At 44.0% G+C, this 19212-nt stretch overlaps 1 protein-coding gene across 12 annotated transcripts in view; it reads right to left on the reverse strand.

Moving 5' to 3' along the window:
- EPB41 (erythrocyte membrane protein band 4.1) overlaps positions 1-19212 on the reverse strand; it is a 350563-nt gene that overhangs the window by 108882 nt on the left and 222469 nt on the right. Inside the window, exon 18 of one of the 12 annotated variants that reach the window (XM_077481783.1) lies at positions 18658-18840. The exons of the other annotated variants lie outside the window; for them this stretch is intronic. Within the exon in view, the coding sequence (XP_077337909.1) occupies positions 18658-18840 (183 nt within the window). The remainder of the gene's footprint in view (positions 1-18657; positions 18841-19212) is intronic. 12 annotated transcript variants of the gene reach the window in all.

Here is a 19212-nt window from a genome sequence, read left to right on the forward strand (position 1 = left end):
AAAGCATATTTTTAATTGACAAACCAAGCATGTGCTGACCTACATACAGAGTAACACGAGGACTTAGAAAATGTTATGGTAATACTACGTTAACAAACTACATTATTGGAATAAATACTTTATAAGTCTACCACTTATTGAATATATAAATTATGCAGATATCTTTATTCTGGCCTCTAGGAGTCACCATTTCTCTAGTTATTTGGTAAAAAGCTGAACACAGGACCCAAAGAAGAGCATGAAAGCAAGTAATCTATTACAAATTTACACGGTTTGTTTCCTGCTGTAGGATGTCAGCTTTAGGGAATGTTACCTTTCTTGCAAAAAGTGCAGGATTTTCTAATCTAATCTATAACCTCCACTTACACTGTATGGCCTCTAGTTCATGCTATGGGTAACAAATAAAATAAGCTAATGTTGCAAAACAAAAAGGTCCTGTATCATACCATTAAAGCCTCTTGCACATTAGTGTTGGGCGAATGGTTCAGGCAGAACATTGCCCATTCAGCGAACAGCCGAATTTGCAGTGTGCTTGTGGGATGTTTGCCCTTGAGTGCCCCACAATGCACTGAGCGCTACACTGCTGCTCCATCACTTACCCATTTAAGAACTGTCAGATGGCAGAGCAGGCAATGATTATTTTTTCGGTCCTGAGGGCGTTATGATTGACGATGGATCTACATTTATTTTTAATAAAGGCTATGTCAAAAACAGTGTGTTTGTTTTTACCCACTTTACAAAGCGGACACACAAGGCACTATATTTAAAGGAATTTTTCATTTTTATGGTTTCACTTTAAGCATCATTAAAATCATTGGGCCTGTAAAAACCGTATTAAAAAAAAAAATTGCATTGATACATGTCCCATAGGGCCATACCCGGCCCCCCATATCTTTTTTTTTTTTATTTTTTTATGGCCAATAACTTGCATACAAGCCTTCAAAATGCGGCTCAGGTTAGAACTTTTAGATGTTCGAGAGCTCTGGTGCGAACCGAACCAAGGTGTTCAGCCCATCACTATTGCACATAGACCTCATAGTTTACTGATGTTTATATACAGGGTCTTACTGACAAAGATCTCGGGTAAAAAAATGCAAGTTATGTTTTGTGAAAGACCTTGCCTATGCACACCTACAAATGCTTAAACATGTGCACACATATACACGCATAAAATTCTTCTTCATACTCTTCCACCTGCCAATGGTAACATTTATGCCTATATGCTTGTATGTAATTGCATATATCTGTAACTGAAGGTAATTGAAAATTGTTTTTTTTGTAAGAATTTTTTTTATTATTATATTATCTATAGGAAAAAAAAATGAAACAGCAGTTTTTAAATAAAACCAAAAGATAGCTCCACCTGTGTTAAAAAAAATAAAAAATAAAAATTCATCTGGGTACACTGTTGCATGACAGATTAATTGGCAAAGTATCACAACACTGAAAACTGAACAAAAATAATGGCCTGGTAAGCAAGGGGTGTTACAGGCTGGTATTCAAATAGTTAAGCAGCTTGATGACCTGGTACACTACAGCCTAGCCCAAGTGAATACAAAGCAGGAGGTAGGCTGTGGGTTCCGCATTTCAAAGCTTTTGACCGAAGTATGCTTTAAAAACCTCTGGTATAGCAGACCAGTCTTCCTTGCTATGTCACCTGGTCAAAGAGGGCTTATGTGGGGCATAGGCACTGAATGATGGCTAGATATGAAGGTAGGATGTAACCATTTATTTTCATTGACATGGATCACTCTCATATCATATCATATTATATATATGTTTTATATATTTATATTTATTTATATATATTTATATAATTTTTTATTTTTTTTCACTTGCTCATCGAGAAAAAAATACTTTTTATGGGTCTTCAATGCTTTAAATGGCAAGTAAACTTTTTGATTTTTGTCATAGAATTGTGTAAACTGTTGCAGACATCAGGCCAGTTATTACTGGTACTTCACCAACACCCTGTAGCCAGCTGTTTGGGGTGAAAGAATCACTCAACCACGTGGGACTCTCTTGGCCAATCGTTATTTTTTATATATATATATTTTTTTTTTTAATCATTTATGAAGGGTCACAAACCGCAAACAAAAAAAGCCAATGACATGCCAAATACTGCCCCTCCCGCTCCCACGAGGCTTCAGTTTTTAGAAAAGCAAAATTAGCAGTATATCCTATACACAGAGGAGTGGGAGCTGTCTCCTTCAATTAACTTCTATAAGTACGAAAATCATGTTTTCTTAATCCTTCAGCAAGAGACACTGGATCAGTTCAATCTGAAATCATTGGGACTTACCACATGGATGGGGAACATGGCAAAAGACAATAACAGCCCACAAAAGCAGCATATACACCAAGGGCTGCCTGTGAAACCTTACACCAAAAGCTTGCATTAGGCATTCTCTGAATGCTCATACTTGAACGAATTCATGAATGCTCATGAATGAGTTCATGCTTCCGTCTTTTGCTACTGTCCCAAGAGGATGGATATTGCCAGTTGACCATCTAGAATGAGTTGGCGGTCTGTTAATATGCTGGTAACTCTTTGGTAAAATGCTTGTCTGCAGAACAACAGTGTAAAAAAGTACTTGCTCCAACTTTGATGGAGAACATCTTTTTGGCACTTGTCTGAGCAACTTTATAAAAAAAATGCCACAAGCAGAAAAAGTTAAGTGTCCGGAGGACATAGCAAATGTCAGATCAAGCCACAGTGACTAAGAGGATGTCATATAACATCCACCCAGAATGGGAGAGCTCCCGCTCAGCCGTCATACTGCTATAGGCCAGCTGGGAAGCAATTAATGATAAGGCTGCTAGCTCAGATACTTACCCGCAGAGGTGATGGCAAAAAGAAAAGCAAAATTGTGAGTGAGTGAGTTGAAAAGCAAATGTTCCTGATATTTTCAAAAGGTGGTTTTTGAAGTGTTTAAAGAACCAGAATTCAGATCCCACAAAGTCAAGCGGAACCAACTTGCACAAAAGGCTTAGATAAAAAATGAGAAGCAAGTCGCCTCAGGAATAAGACTACAAGTAAAGACTTGATTTTTGATGGTGTCAACTATGGAAATCATTGATTTGGAGACATCTGTTTCTCCGAAACCTGGCCAGTAAAGCAAGTGGCTGTTTAACAGGGTGGTAAATCAGTCCTTACCTAGACTGAGGATCTGGAAGAGCCTATCGAGCTTCCACTAGGAGCCTAATCATATGGGAATACCACTACCACCTGAGAATACCCTCTATCTTGATCCTGCAGAGCAGACAAGGAAAGCATTTCAGGGGAGGAAAGGTAAAAAAAAAATCAGGGTGTACCGATTCCACAAAACCACCAAAGCCATCCACTGCGTTCATTTGAGGATCCCTGTACCTGCAGACTATCCAGTTTGCAGTTGAAACTGGAAACCAGAAGATCCATATCTGGTTCTCTCCATCTGTCTCTCCATCATGTAAGAACCACTCTCCAGGCACTGCCAATTGAGGATATTCCTGCCAATTGTCCATGCCAAGAATGTAAATGGTTGACAAGGCTGGAACATAGAGTTCTGCCCAGGACAGAATGTGCTTTGCCTCTTTTGCCATGGCAAGACTTCTGGTACCGTCCCTGCTTGATGTATATCACTACCGTGGTAATTTTGCCTAACTGGGGTTGACAGGGACAGCCAGTAGAACACTATATACAGTGGTGTGAAAAAGTGTTTGCCCCCTTCCTCATTTCCTGTTCCTTTGCATGTTTGTCACACTTAAGTGTTTCAGAACATCAAACCAATTTAAACAATAGTCAAGGACAACACAAGTAAACACAAAATGCAATTTGTAAATGAAGGTGTTTATTATTAAAGGTGAAAAAAAATCCAAACCATCATGGCCCTGTGTGAAAAAGTGATTGCCCCCTAAACCGAATAACTGGTTGGGCCACCCTTAGCAGCAACAACTGCAACCAAGCGTTTGCGATAACGTGCAATGAGGCTTTTACAGCGTCCTGGAGGAATTTTGGCCCACTCATCTTTGCAGAATTGTCCTAATTCAGTTACATTAGAGGGTTTTCGAGCATGAACGGCCTTTTTAAGGTCATACCACAACATCTCAATAGGATTCAGGTCAGGACTTTGGCTAGGCCACTCCAAAGTCTTCATTTTGTTTTTCTTCAGCCATTCGGTGGTGGACTTGCTGGTGTGTTTAGGATCATTGTCCTGCTGCAGAACCCAAGTTCGTTTCAGCTTGAGTACACAAACAGATGGTCGGACATTCTCCTTCAGGATCTCTTGGTAGACAGCAGAATTCATAGTTCCTTTTATCACGGCAAGTCTTCCAGGTCCTGAAGCAGCAAAACAGCCCCAGACCATCACACTACCACCACCATATTTTACTGTTGGTATAATGTTCTTTTTATGAAATGCAGTGTTCCTTCTACACCAGATATACTTGGACACACACCTTCCAAAGAGTTCCACTTTTGTCTCATCGGTCCACAGAATGTTGTCCCAAAAGTCTTGGGGATCATCAAGATGTGTTGTGGAAAAATTGAGACGAGCTTTGATGTTCTTTTTGCTCAGCAGTGGTTTTCTCCTTGGAACTCTGCCATGCAGGCCATTTTTGCCCAGTCTTTTCCTCATGGTGGAGGCATGAACGTTGACCTTAACTGAGGCAAGTGAGGCCTGCAGTTCCTTGGACGTTGTTGTGGGGTCTTTTGTGACCTCTTGGATAAGTCGTCGCTGCGCTCTTGGGGTAATTTTGGGCGGCCGGCCACTCCTGGGAAGGTTCACCACTGTTCCACGTCTTCGCCATTTGTGGATAATGGCTCTCACTGTGGTTCGCTGGATTCCCAAAGCTTTGGAAATGGCTTTATAACCCTTTCCAGACTGATAGATCTCAATTACTTTCTTTCTCAATTGTTACTGAATTTCTTTGGGTCTCGGCATGATGTGTAGCTTTTAAGGATCTTCTGGTGGACCTTACTGTGTCAAGCAGATCCTATTTAAGTGATGCCTTGATTGTGAACAGGTGTGGCAATAATCAGGCCTGGGTGTGGCTAGAGAAATTGAACTCAGGTGTGGACAACCACAGTTATAGTATGTTTTAACAAGGGGGGCAATCACTTTTTCACACAGGGCCATGATGGTTTGGATTTTTTTTCACCTTTAATAATAAACACCTTCATTTACAAATTACATTTTGTGTTTACTTGTGTTGTCCTTGACTATTGTTTAAATTGGTTTGATGTTCCGAAACACTTAAGTGTGACAAACATGCAAAGGAACAGGAAATGAGGAAGGGGGCAAACACTTTTTCACACCACTGTATGCTATTGCACTGTATGTATTTTGTGGGTATGGTTATGTTTTTTTTTACAATGACACTACCATTGTAATGTCAGATTGAATATGGATTATGTGACCCTCCAGCCATTAGAACCAAAGTTGCAGGCATAGTCAAATTGCCCAAAGTTCTGGCATAGTTCCCCAGTCCAACAGTTTGGCATCTGTTATGAAGATCTTTGTCAAGACCAGAAGTAAGACCTTCTACTCCAGAGCAGATCTCCTCAGCCACCAAGTCAGGGACAACATGGTCTCTGGTTCCAGACAAAATCGGTATGTCCGTGGGTTGGATTGACTACATTGTAGGTGCCTGGAGTGTACCTAGACAATTGGGAATGGCTCAAAGCACTACATCAGCATCAGGACTCATGCAAAAGCAAAGAATTAGAGGACACCTACACTAAAAAGTCTGAATCTGGGTGCAGAGAGTTTGAAGTTTATCTTAGGGGAGAAACCGCTGAATTGAGCATTGTGTATAGGACTAGACTCAAGCTATTTGAAGTAACAAGTCAGTTTTAGAACTACATTCTGGAGTTTCAGGATCTAGCCGATCCTCTAGAAGGTCTGGGTGGTCAGAGCTACATTGTCTGCCACAATATATGGTGCTGTTCCCTCAGTAGAAGGCCATTTAAAATACCTGACAATGGGAATTCTCTGAGAGTGCAGCAAGGCTAGCACAGAGGCAAAAACATTGGTGGATACCCAAGGTGCAGAAGACAGGCCGAATGGCATTGGCCTCCATACAGAAAGGATAAGGGATATCCATGGCAGCTTTGAAAAGAAGCTATCCCTCGAAGGTCAAGCGGAGCAAACACTTTTTAAGCGGGCTACGCAGCACAATACTGTAGCCAAAGAATCCTCTTCATGTTTACTGACAGCCAAGGAGAATAGAGTCCTAGAAAGGGCCAGCAGCCATTAGTGGGGTCTTTAAAGACAGTTGCATCTTCCACAGGGATAGTGGATGCTTAGTTAAAGTGGGGTGCCCCTAAAAAAATAAAAATAAAAGTCAGCAGCTACAAATACTGCAGCTGCTGACTTAATAAATCGGACATTTATCTGTCCCACGGTCCAGCGATGCGGGGGAACAAAGCCCCCCCCCCCTCGTTCCTCGCTCCGCTCGCGGTGCAGTCATTTGTACTGTGGGCACCCAATGCTCATGCACGAGCGGCGCAAGGCACCGTGATACGCCACACAGTCATCTGGGAAACGTGACAGGTCCCAGATGACTGTGCGGCACGAGGGGAAGTGATGTCACCAGCCCGGGCAAGGAACAAGGCAGACTACAAGGGACCCCCTAGCAACAGGTATTTAGAGGCGAGTAAAATTATTTTTTCTTTTTAAGAATTTTAAACACTTTTATTTTTTGGTGGCAACGCCACTTTAAGCCAGGACACTGCCAGATATACAGAGGGGCATAAGTATTTATAACAAAATCCACCTCAAACAGATACATGGCTGACAGATGCTCATAAGGTACAAACATCCTGTCAGGATTTTTCCAGTCTCCATAAAGGAGAGCGTGAGACAATCCACTCATCATCTAACATCAGCGCTGAACTCAGTGTTAACCCTTTCCATAGTAATAAGACAGAAAAAAAGTGGACATTTCTTGTTAGTCTAATCCCCCTATGCTGAGACTGGTGTATGCGTGCATGGGAGCAATTTGACATTGTGCGTCTTAAAAAAATAAAATAAAAAATAAAATAAAAAAATGTATACAATACAAGTACCCCACTCAGTGGGAGGCCATTCTACAAGCATACAGAGGATCCCTTCATTAGATATTGGCTGGAAAGAATCAAGTTGGGTATGATTCTACAGCTCTTACATGTCTTTTTATATGTGACAACACTGAAGATATAACACTTTGCTACAATTTAAAGTAGCAAGTGTAAAGCTTGTATGATAGTAAGTTCAGTGTCCCCTCAAAGTAACTCAGCATACAGCGGACAAAGGCGCGCTCTGTGATCTGGCGAGTCTATGAGACTCGCCTGATCACAGACCCCTTACCACGTGATCAGCCATCAGCCAATGACAGCTGATCAGGTGACACAACAGAGGCGGTAAGCGGCTATTTTTCCTCCTTGCGCTGACAGCGCGAGGAGAAAAAAAAAAAAAGCCGGTCACCGGCGGCCGTGAGAGGGACTTCAGTCCCGATCATAGCAAGCTGGGGCCAGCGCATCAGTGCCCACCTTCCCCTTGCCAGTGCCACCTAAAGATTGGCTAAAAGTAACACCCATCAGTGCCCACAGTGCCACCCATCAGTGCCCACAATCTGCCTCAACAGTGCTGCACCTCAGTGCCACATATCCGTGCCCATCAGTGTCATCTACCAGTGTCTCCCATCAGTGCCCATCAGTGGTACCTATCAGTGCCCACCCGTGCCACCCATCCATGCCACCCAGTGCCATCTTATCTGTGCCTATCAGTGCCCACCAGTGCAGCCTATCAGTGCCCACCAGTGCAGCCTATCAGTGCCCACCAGCGCATTTTAATGAAGGAGAAAAATGACCTGTTTGCAAAATTTTATAACAAACTATTAAACAGGATTTTTTTTTTTGCAAAAAATAAAACTCCCAGCTGTAATTAAATACCACCAAAAGAAAGCTCTATTTGTGGGAAAAAAAATTATAAAAATTTCATTTGTGTACAGTGTTGTATGACCGCGCAATTGTTATTCAAAGTGCATCAGTGCTGAAAGCTGAAAATTGGTCTGGGCAGGAGGGGGGTTTAAGTGCCCAGTAAGCAAGTGGTTAATGTCTAAACCGAGTACACTCCCTAAGTGATAATGTCCAAATTGAGCCCAATTAGCCATTTTCCCTCCCTGGGGTGATGTGACTTGTTAGGCGGCGTACACACGCGGGGACTGTCTGCCGAAACTAAGTTCGTCAAACAGTCCGCTCAAACTTTTGAATGAACGAACACGCCCACACACGGCACTTTTTGAGCGGACAAATACGGCAAACTTTGTTCGTCGTACTAAGTCCGCGCAACTTTTGAAATGAACGGACTCGCCCACACACGAGGCAACAGTCCGCTCATTTCGAGCGCGTGTGCAGGTAGGCGGGGCCCGCGACGGAGACGTCGCGGGCTCCGCCGCCTGGAATGGACTTAAAGGGGAACCCCAACGCCGAAAAAAATCGGCGTGGGGGTCCCCCCAAAGTCCACAACAGACCCTTGTCCGAGCACGCTACCCGGCCGGCCAGGAAAGGGGGGCGAGCGAGAGCGCCCCCCCCTCCTGAGCCGTACCAGGCCGCGTGCCCTCAACATGGGGGGTGCCTTGGGGAAGGGGGGGCCGCGCGGCCCCCCCACCCCAAAGCACCTTGTCCCCATGTTGATGAGGACAAGGGCCTCTTCCCGACAACCCTGGCCGTTGGTTGTCGGGGTCTGCGGGCGGGGGGCTTATCGGAATCCAGGAGCCCCCTTTAATAAGGGGGCCCCCGGATACCGGCCCCCCCCTATGTGAATGAGTATGGGGTACAATGTACCCCTACCCATTCACCTGTAAAATAAAAGTACCCAAAAAAAAAACAACACACGAGATAAAATTTTATTGCACAGCTCCGGGGGTCTTCCGTCTTCGGGGGTCTTCTCGCCGGACTCCTCCGCTATCTTCTTGTAGCTCTTTTGCTAGCGGAGGAGTCCGGCTTTCTTCCTCCCCGCCGCCGGCCTCTTCTCCCGACTTCGGGGGTCTTGTCCCCCTCTTCGGTTCTTCTGCCAGGCCACCGCGCCTTCTTATAGCTCTTTTGCAGGCGGTGGCCCGGTCTTCTGTCGCCGCTGTCGCCGCCGCCTTCCGTTCTTCTTCTTCTTCTCCAGGAGATGTTGACACGTCGCTCTCTCCGGCCGGAATGCCAGAGCCGCGCTGTGCGGCCACTTATATAGAGACAATGGGGCGGTGTCACATGGTATATGTCACATGGGTTGGTCACATGGGTTGATGTCACATGGGGACTATGACATCGTAAGGGGGTGGGGTCACCATGTGACCAACCCATGTGACATATACCATGTGACACCGCCCCATTGTCACTATATAAGTGGCCGCTCAGCGCGGCTCTGGCATTCCGGCCGGAGAGAGCGACGTGTCAACATCTCCTGGAGAAGAACAAGAAGAACAAGAAGAAGAACGGAAGGCGGCGGCGACAGCGGCGACAGAAGACCGGGCCACCGCCTGCAAAAGAGCTATAAGAAGGCGCGGTGGCCCGGCAGAAGAACCGAAGAGGGGGACAAGACCCCCGAAGTCGGGAGAAGAGGCCGGCGGCGGGGAGGAAGAAAGCCGGACTCCTCCGCTAGCAAAAGAGCTACAAGAAGATAGCGGAGGAGTCCGGCGAGAAGACCCCCGAAGACGGAAGACCCCCGGAGCTGTGCAATAAAATATTTTATCTCGTGTGTTGTGTTTTTTTTTTGTGTACTTTTATTTTACAGGTGAATGGGTAGGGGTACATTGTACCCCATACTCATTCACATAGGGTGGGGGGCCGGTATCCGGGGGCCCCCTTATTAAAGGGGGCTCCCGGATTCCGATAAGCCCCCCGCCCGCAGACCCCGACAACCAACGGCCAGGGTTGTCGGGAAGAGGCCCTTGTCCTCATCAACATGGGGACAAGGTGCTTTGGGGTGGGGGGGGCCGTGCGGCCCCCCCTTCCCCAAGGCACCCCCCATGTTGAGGGCACGCGGCCTGGTACGGCTCAGGAGGGGGGGCGCGCTCGCTCGCCCCCCTTTCCTGGCCGGCCGGGTAGCGTGCTCGGACAAGGGTCTGTTGTGGACTTTGGGGGGACCCCCACGCCGATTTTTTTCGGCGTTGGGGTTCCCCTTTAAGTCCATTCCAGGCAGCGGAGCCCGCGACGTCTCCGTCGCGGGCCCCGCCTACCTGCACACGCGCTCGAAATGAGCAGACTTCTCTCCGAGCGGGAACAGTTTGCTCATTTCGAAAGTGGCCTACACACGGGCGGACTGTTCGCTCAAACCAAGTTTCAGCGGACAGTTTTTCGGAATTTCCGAAAAACTTTGTTCGTCAAACTGTCCGCTGAAACTGTCCGCTGAAGCCCCACACACGAGCGGACTGTCCGCTGAAACACTGTTCAGCGGACAAAGTTGAGCCAACAGTCCGCCCGTGTGTACGCGGCCTTAGTGTTACAAGGTCTCGGGTGTGCATAGGGAGCAGGTGTGCTACATTTGGCGTTATTGCTCTCACTCTCTCATACTGATAACTGGAAATTAAACATGGCACCTCATGGCAAAGAACTCTGAGGATCTGAAAAAAAAATAAAAATTGTTGCTCTACATAAAGATGGCATAGACTATAAGAAGATTGCCAAGACTCCGAAACTGAGCTGCAGTGCAGTGGCCAAGACCATACAGCGATTTAACAGGTCAGGTTCCATTCCGAACAGGCCTCGCTATGGTCAACTAAAGAAGTTGAGTGCACATGCTCAGCCTCATATGCAGAGGTTGTCTTTGGGAAATAGACATATGAGTGTTGCCAGCTTTGCTGCAGAGGTTGATGGGGTAAGCCTGTCAGTGCTCAGACCATACGCCACACATTGCAGCATCTTCTAAAGATGAAGCACAAGAAAGCCCGCAAACAGTTTGCTGAAGACAAGCATACAAAGGACATGGATTACTGGAACAATGTCCTGTGGTCTGATGAGACCAAGATAAATGTATTTGGTTCAGATGGTGTCAAGCGTGTGTGGTGGCAACCAGGTGAGGAGTAGAAAGACAAGTGAGTCTTGCCTACAGTCAAGCATGGTGGTGGGAGTGTCATGGTCTGGGGCTGCACGAGTGCTGCCGCCACTGGGGAGCTAAAATACACATACTGTGACATACTGAAGCAGAGTATGATCCCCTCCCTTCGGAGACTGGGTCGCAGGGCAGTATTCCAACATAACGACCCCAAACACACCTCCACTGCCTTGCTAAAGAAGCTGAGGGTAAAGGTGATGAACTGGCCAAGCATGTCTCCAGACCTCAACCCTATTGAGTATCTGTGGGGCATCCTCAAAACAAAAGGTGGAGGAGCGAAAGGTCTTTAACATCCACCAGCTCCATGAGGTTGCATGGAGAAGTGGAAGAGGACTCCAGTGGCAACCTGTGAAGCTCTGGTGATCTCCATGCCCAAGAGGGTTAAAGGCAGTGTTGGAACATAATGGTGGCCACACAAAATATTGACACTTTGAGCCCAATTTGGACATTTTCACTCAGGGGTGTACTCACTTTTGTTGCCAGCCGTTTAGACATTAATGGCTGTGTGTTGAGTTATTTTGAGGGGACAGCAAATTTACACTGTTATACAAGCTGTACACTCACTACTTTACATTGTAGCAAAGTGCCATTTCTTCAGTGTTGTCACATGAAAAGATATAATAAAATATTTACAAAAATGTGAGGGGTGTACTCACTTTTGTGAGATACTGTAAGTCAATGATAAAAAAAAAAAAAAAATGTAAAATCTGATTTTTTTTGATTTAACCGGTTCCCCACTGGCTCACTTCTACTGTGACACAATGGCTCTCCTGGGCGAAACTCCATATGGGTACGTCCTTCCCTTTAGGAGCCATTAGAGGGCATGCGCGTGCACGAGAGCCAGCACAGGGATTTGTGTGTGTAAACACACAAATCCCTGTTCTGTCAGGGGAGAGGAGAGATTGTTTGTTCCAAGTAGGAACAACGAAATTGCTCTTGCCCCAGTCAGTCCCATCCCCATACAGTTAGAACACATCTAGGGAACATACATTTAACCCCTTGATCGCCCCTAGTGTTAACCCCTTCCCTACCAGTGACATTTACACAGTAATCAGTGCATATTTATAGCACTGATCACTGTATAAATGTCAATGGTCCCAAAAAATGTGTTCAATCTGTCTGTCGATCTGTTCATCGCAACGCAAAGCTATCAATATATGCTTATTGTGATTTTTTTTTACTAAAAATATATAGAAGCAAATGTATTGGCCTAAACTGATGAAGAATTTATTTATTTATTTTTTTATTTGGGGGACATTTATTATAGCAAAAAGTAAAATATATATATATTTTTTTTAAATTGTCGCTTTTTTTGTTTATAGCGCAAAAAATAAAAACCGTATAGGTGATCAAATACCACCAAAAGGAATCTATTTGTGGGGAAAAAAGGACGCACATTTTGTTTGCTTACAGCATTTGGTTACAACATTTTGGTTGTAGCATTGTATGACTGCGCAATTGTCAGTTAAAGCGACGCAGTGTCAAATTGTAAAAAGTGCTCTGCTCAGGAAAGGGGTAAAATCGTCCGGGTGTTAAATAAAATGTTTTGATTTTTATCAAATTTATTTTATTAAAAAGCTTTTGGAGTAAAAATCTATTTAAAGATAGTTTTTGATTTAAAATACATTTGTTTATCCAGCATGAAATGTAGCTTAGTTATGTAGCACGAGGCTATATATTCTGAAATATTTACATTTTTGGTAAACTCATTCAATGAATCCAAGCTCTGTACCTGAGATGACGTGCACTGCATTGATACATTCATACAATTTCACAGTAACCATGAGATAAACAAAGTTCAGGAATATTCCTTTATCCCATCGTTTTGCAAATATATGTACACTACAGACTGTATGATTGAATTGGTTCTGATATTGCTGTTTTACTAACCTTACAGCTTATTATTCTCAATAAAAAAACCTTAATTTTGTTTGCAAATATTAAAGATTCTAACTACCAGCAAGATCAAGCCCTCACATTTAGAGAACACCTGTCATTTCAGATCCATCATTGCAGCACCTGTAAGTGGGCATGCACTCACCTGCTCCTGCCACGTCCCTCTCCTTTGTCCTGTGTCACTGTTGCATCACCAGCCATCCCATTAAAGTGAATGAGAAGTGTACGTGAGTAAACAGGGGGGTGAAGGAGGAGCCACTGCAGGAGAGAGATGACAGTTGCTCTTTAAAAATTATGATTTAAAGCAAGCCTTTTTATTAGTGATTTAAAATCGACTTGATTTAAATCACATCCACCCTGCTGTTCCAGTGTCTTTAGATATTAATTTTCAAAGCAATATGATTAAACTAACAGTGTGCCCAAGAGGCCAAATATTTGCTACCATACCATCTCAAAACACTGCAAAATTATTTAAAATTCAAGGGGAATGGACTTACATGTACTAACAATTTTCAAAAATAGGTAAACTGCAATGGAACAAATTACTAGCTCTTACAAGTGGACACTTACCAATAGAGATAGGCTTTTATAGGATAGCTGATAACTGACACAAAACTACAAAAAGTGTGCCACACTTACACAAATACTGTATGTTAGCTTCATAAAGCCATCCTCTATGGTAGGACTGCCATTCAGAAACAGCTTGTAAGCAAGACAACATCAGCATTGTTATACGCAATTTATATAGCGCCAACAGTTTATGCAGTGCTTTACAGCGGGGGGGTCAGCACAATTACAGTATAGTTCAATACAGAAGGGACAGGAGGCCCCTGCTCATAGAGCTTACATTCTAAAGGGAGGGGTACAAAAGGTAATAGATGCAGGGAATGATTTGATTGGGGGGGGGGGGGGGGGTGGTGGCTCGGGGACATTTGTTTGGTGGGTGTGGAATAGGCTTCCCTGAATAAGCGAGTTTTCAGGGATCTCCTGAAGGTGGACAGGTTAGGGGCCGATTGGATATACCGGGGCAGAGAATTCCAGAAGATGGGAGAGGCTCTGCAGAAGTCCTGAAGGGGAGCATGAGAGGAGGTATCAAGGGAGCTAGAGAGCAGGAGGTCCTGGGAGGAGTGGGACGATTTGGGCAATATCTGCAGATGAGGTTGGTGATGTAGCTGGGTAGGGGCGATGTTGTGGATGACCTTATATGTTGTGGTTAGCATTTAGAATTTTATACGGTGGGGTAGGGGAAGCCAGTGAAGGAATTAGCAAAGAGGGGAAGCAATCACAGATCGATTAGTGAGGTGTATTAGTCTAGCAGCAGCATTCATAATAGACTGAAGGGGGATAGCCTGCTTAAGGGTAGGCCATTAAGGAAAGAGTTGCAGTAGTCAAGGCGAGAAAATCAAGGAGTGAATAAGTTGCTTTGTGGTGTCATTAGTTAGGAAGGGTCGAATTCTGGAGAGGTTGTGGAGGTTAAGGTGGCAGGATTTAGCCAGTGATTAGATATGGGGGCTGAAGGAGAGGTCAGAGTCAAGGATTACACCCAGCACCCTGGAACTAGTGGAGCGGCCAATGGTTGTGCTGTTGATCTTAATGGTAAAGTCATGGGGGGGACACAAGGTTGAGAGTATTGCCGTTGGCATGAGTGGTGGTTTGTGTCCATTGTAGGTTAAAAGATGAGGTTGGGTTGAGCAGTTGAGAAGTGGTTGCAGTATTAACATTGATTGGAATGTTAAAGTCACCTAGGATGATGGCAGGCACTTCAGAGGAGAGAAGGAAGTGTAGCCATGCAGAGAAGTCATCCACAAAGCATGACACTGGTCCAGTCAGGTTAATAAATGACTGCGACCCTCAGACAAGCTGGAGAGAAAAGACTAATGCAGTGCACTTCGAAAGAGCAGGGGGGAAGAGAGGGTGGTGTGGGAAGAATCGGGAAGGTGCATTGTGTGGAGAGGAGAAGTCCGACGGCACTTAACTGGGTCTGGTGGAATGAGTATAGAGGAGGCCGCTGTGGGACAGGGCAACTGGAGAGGTAGTGTCGAATTCCTGGAGCTAGGTTTCGGTAATAGCAAATAGATTAAGGGATTTGGAGAGGAAAAGGTCCTTGACAGAAGTCAGTTTGTTGAAGACTGAGTGGGTATTCCAGAGGGCACATGAAAGAGGAGGGCCATCTTGGGGGTGGGAATTGGGTGTGGGAGGGCCGGGGTTTGGTGCAATGTCCCCAGACATTAGGAGTAGTAGGAGGGTTAGGGTGGTAAGGCAGGAGTGGGATTTATAGAAGGGCAGTGGAGTGGAAGTGGTGATACTGTGTGGGCTTAGCATGAGCAGGAGGTGATAAGTGCAGTAATATTGAATGGGAAGAAGAGAGGGAGATATGTACAGGTTGGGGGCTGGAGGGGGGTAAAGAAATTTGTTTGAGGAGAGAGGACGTTATAGAAAAGATTAGTGTGAGCATGTTGGAGGGTGGGGAGATGGGAATAGAAGGAAGGCTGAGGAAAGTTAGAGGATGAAGGGGAACTTCATGTAAAATAAGTGTGGAATACTAATGTCTGTACTTACTTTTTTTGTAGCAGTGCCTTAGTCAAAGTGTCAAACATTTGTCGCCGGACTGACACTTTGCGCAAGGAGTGGCCAGCCCAAACCCTCGCCAGCCGTCCCAAGGAATGAACTACATTTATACAGAGATGGTTCGGGGGGAAGATTCACAATTTTTAAATTATGAGCTGATAAAACCAGGCTTGTGGATGGGTGGGGTTTACAACTGGCCTGGACATACAACATACATAGAATAATAAGTTGGCGTAAACCAAAAAAATAAATAAATAAATAAATAAAAAAAACCCTGAATAAATAATAAAATGTTATTAGTCCACTTTCCTTATGAGAGGAAAAGGGAACCACCGCTCCAGGCCAATCCACTAGAATAATAGCTTGATTTCCAGGTAAGGAGTCCCAGGTGCTGGCTAATGCACAAGTAGGTAAGAAGGGAAAAAAAAAACTCTGTCAGCCGCACTCCGGATGGAATCTGTAGTAACTTGTGCCTTTATTTTCAAGTAAACATTACATCACACGAACCACAGCAAAAGGCAACATAGAACAAAAAAATGCTGCCGCGTTTCGCACTGAAATCAGTGCTTACTCAGTGCTTATAGCTTCGTGTAAGTACTGATTTCAGTGCGAAACGCATCAGCATTGTTTTGTTCTACGTTAACTTTTGCTGGCACACATTACTACAGATTCCATCCGGAGTGCAGTTTTCCAGAGTTTTTTCCCCTTCTTATACACTTTCCTTATATCTTGATGAAATTATATATGAAGAACACCAATATAGACAGTATAAAGCGAGGGAAAAAAAGTATTTGATCCCCTGCTGATTTCGTACATTTACCCACTGACAAGAAATGATCAGTCTATAATTTTTAATGGTAGGTTTTAACAGTGAGAGAGCCAGAACAACAACAAAAATATCCAGAAAAATGCATTTAAAAAAAAAAAAAAGTTATAAATTGATTTGCATTTTAATGAGTGAAATAAGTATTTGATCCCCTATCAATCAGCAAGATTTCTGGCTCCCAGGTGTCTTCTATACAGGTAACGTGCTGAGCTTAGGAGCACTCTCTTTAAGGGAGTGGTCCTAATCTCAGTTTGTTACCTGTATAAAAGACACCTGTCCACAGAAGCAACCAATCAGATTCCAATCTCTGCACCATGGCCAAGACAAAAGAGCTGTCCAAGGATGTAGGTTAATTGGCTTCTGTCTAAAATTGGCCCTAGTATATGAATGGGGACCTTGGATTGTGGGCTCATTGAATGTAAGGACGGTGCAATGTATAGGGATAGGGACAATTGTAGACACTCACTCAGGTTGAACTGGATGGACTCTTGTCTTTATTCAACCTTACTAACTATGTATTACTATGTACTATGATGTCAGGAACAAGATTGTAGACCTATACAAGGCTAGAATGGGCTACAAGACCATCGCCAAGCAACTTGGTGAGAAGGCGACAAGAGTTGGTGCAATTATTCGCAAATGGAAGAAACACAAATAACGGTCAATCTCACCTTGATCTGGGGCTCCATGCAAGATATCACTTCGTGGAGTTTCAACAATCATGAGAATGGCGACGAATCAGCCCAGAAATACACTGGAGAATCTTGTCAATGATCTCAAGGCAGCTGAGACCATAGTCACCAAGTAAACAATACACACTACACCTTGAAGGACTAAAATCCTGTAGCGCCCACAAGGACCCCTCAAGAAAGCACATGTACAGGCCCGTCTGAAGTTTGCTAATGAACATCTGAATGACTCAGAGGAGAACCGGGTGGAAGTGTGGTGGTCAGATGAGACCAAAATTAAGCTCTTTGGCATCAACTCAACTAACCGTGTTTGGAGGGGGAAGGAATGCTGCTTATGACCCCAAGGACACCATCCCCACCGTCAAACATGAAGGTGGAAACTTTATGCTTTTGGGGTGTTTTTCTGCTAAGGGGACAGGACAACTTTATTGCATCAAAGTTATGATTTACAGGCCATGTACTGTCAAATCGTGGGTGAGAACTTCCTTCCCTCAGCCAGGGCATTGAAAATGGGTCGTGGATGGGTATTCCAACATGACAATGACCCAAGACACACAGCCAAGGCAACAAAGGAGTGGCTGAAGAAGAACAACATTAGGGTCCTGGAGTGGCCTAACCAGTCTGCAGACTTTAATCCCATAGAAATTACGTGGAGGGAGCTGAAGGTTTGAGTTACCAAATCTCAGCCTCAAGACCTTAATGACTTGGGGAAGATCTCCAAAGAGGAGTGGGGCCTGAGATGTTTCTATAGAAAAGAAAATAGATGTGGCCAAATGCAACAGAGGTCAATGATCCTGTATGCCACTATCTGTGGCTCAGACTATTACTCATTAGGTCTAATGACATTGCTTAACTACATAATAGTAAAGCAATGAGTCCCTTTTACAGGGCCATTTGTATATTTTGATGCAAACGCTGTTCCCCAACAATTAATCAACATCCGAGGATGAGTAGGCACTTGTGTACACTGCTAAAAACAAAAAAGTAGCAGTTAGGCTCCATTCATACTTGGACATCAAAATTGCATGACAAGTTGCAGCCCATTCTTTGCAATGGCACCCGGTTAAATCGGTGCAACAACTTTAAAAAGGTGCCTGCACTACTTTGGTGTGACTTTGGCCCACAGAACATAGTCAGATCAAAGTCGCACTAGAAATCATGCAACTTTGTAAAGTAAAATATCTTAAGTGGCCTCCAGATCACAGGATCAAACAAATAAATTAAAAAAATCTAACTTTATATCAAGTCTGGAACACAAAGTAAAACTGATTTCTACTTGCTTCATTCACTTAAATAAAAAAAATAAAAAAAATCTGGAGGAGTTTTCTCCGTAAACTGAAGGCAAAGAGCAGCCTTACTTATTAAGATTGGAATATTAGTATATCATTGGGTGTATTTTACCCCCTTATGAGGCACACATGTTATATACAATATGATTTGCACAGACATAGTTATGATTTTCAAGTGTCTTCAGTTTCAAAAATGTTCTGCAATGTACGACTTGTGTATATCGGCAATATTAACAAAAAAAAATGTAAAATTACAGCTAACGTTTCACTTTTTTTTTTTTTTTTTTTAACTATAAGACTTTTTTTATGGTGGTATTCAAACTTACCCCATCAGTGCCAGTTTGGACCTGTCCATTGAAACTGAGGGTACGGAAGGGTGAGTGGGTAGAAAGGCGTTTATCCCACTCATTGGGTCGTGGCGCAGGCACTGACTCCATGAAACTTTTCTTCAGCTCACGGATACTGGCATGGTGTTTAATGATCTCCTCCTGAGTCCGAGTCTCTAAATCCTGAGAAGTTTTTGGAAAGGTGGAAAGTTGGAAGAGCAGTAGAGTAAAATGAAAGAATTTTCAAGTGAAGACGAGAAAGAAAAGAACAGAGTAAGAAAGAAAAACAAGGAAGGTAAAGAAAAGAATGGTAAGCAGTTGGGGAGGTAGAAGCCGATATCCTGAGGACACAGCACAATGAAGCCAAAGCTTGTAGCCTGTAACATGTTTGGCAGCAAAACAATTAATCTGATTTTAAGGAATGGAAAATACCCACCCTTTAACACATACTGTTCAGAAAGATAGGCAAGTGTGAAAATGAAGACTGTTATGTATACAACACACGTAAAACAGTCAGGCTTTTGTACAGGTGCTGTAACTAATAAGTAGGTCAGC

The sequence above is a fragment of the Lithobates pipiens genome, unplaced genomic scaffold (assembly GCF_037356315.1).
Source record: "Lithobates pipiens isolate NorthernLeopardFrog02 unplaced genomic scaffold, aLitPip1_a1.2 Scaffold_16, whole genome shotgun sequence".
Lineage (NCBI taxonomy): Eukaryota > Metazoa > Chordata > Amphibia > Anura > Ranidae > Lithobates > Lithobates pipiens.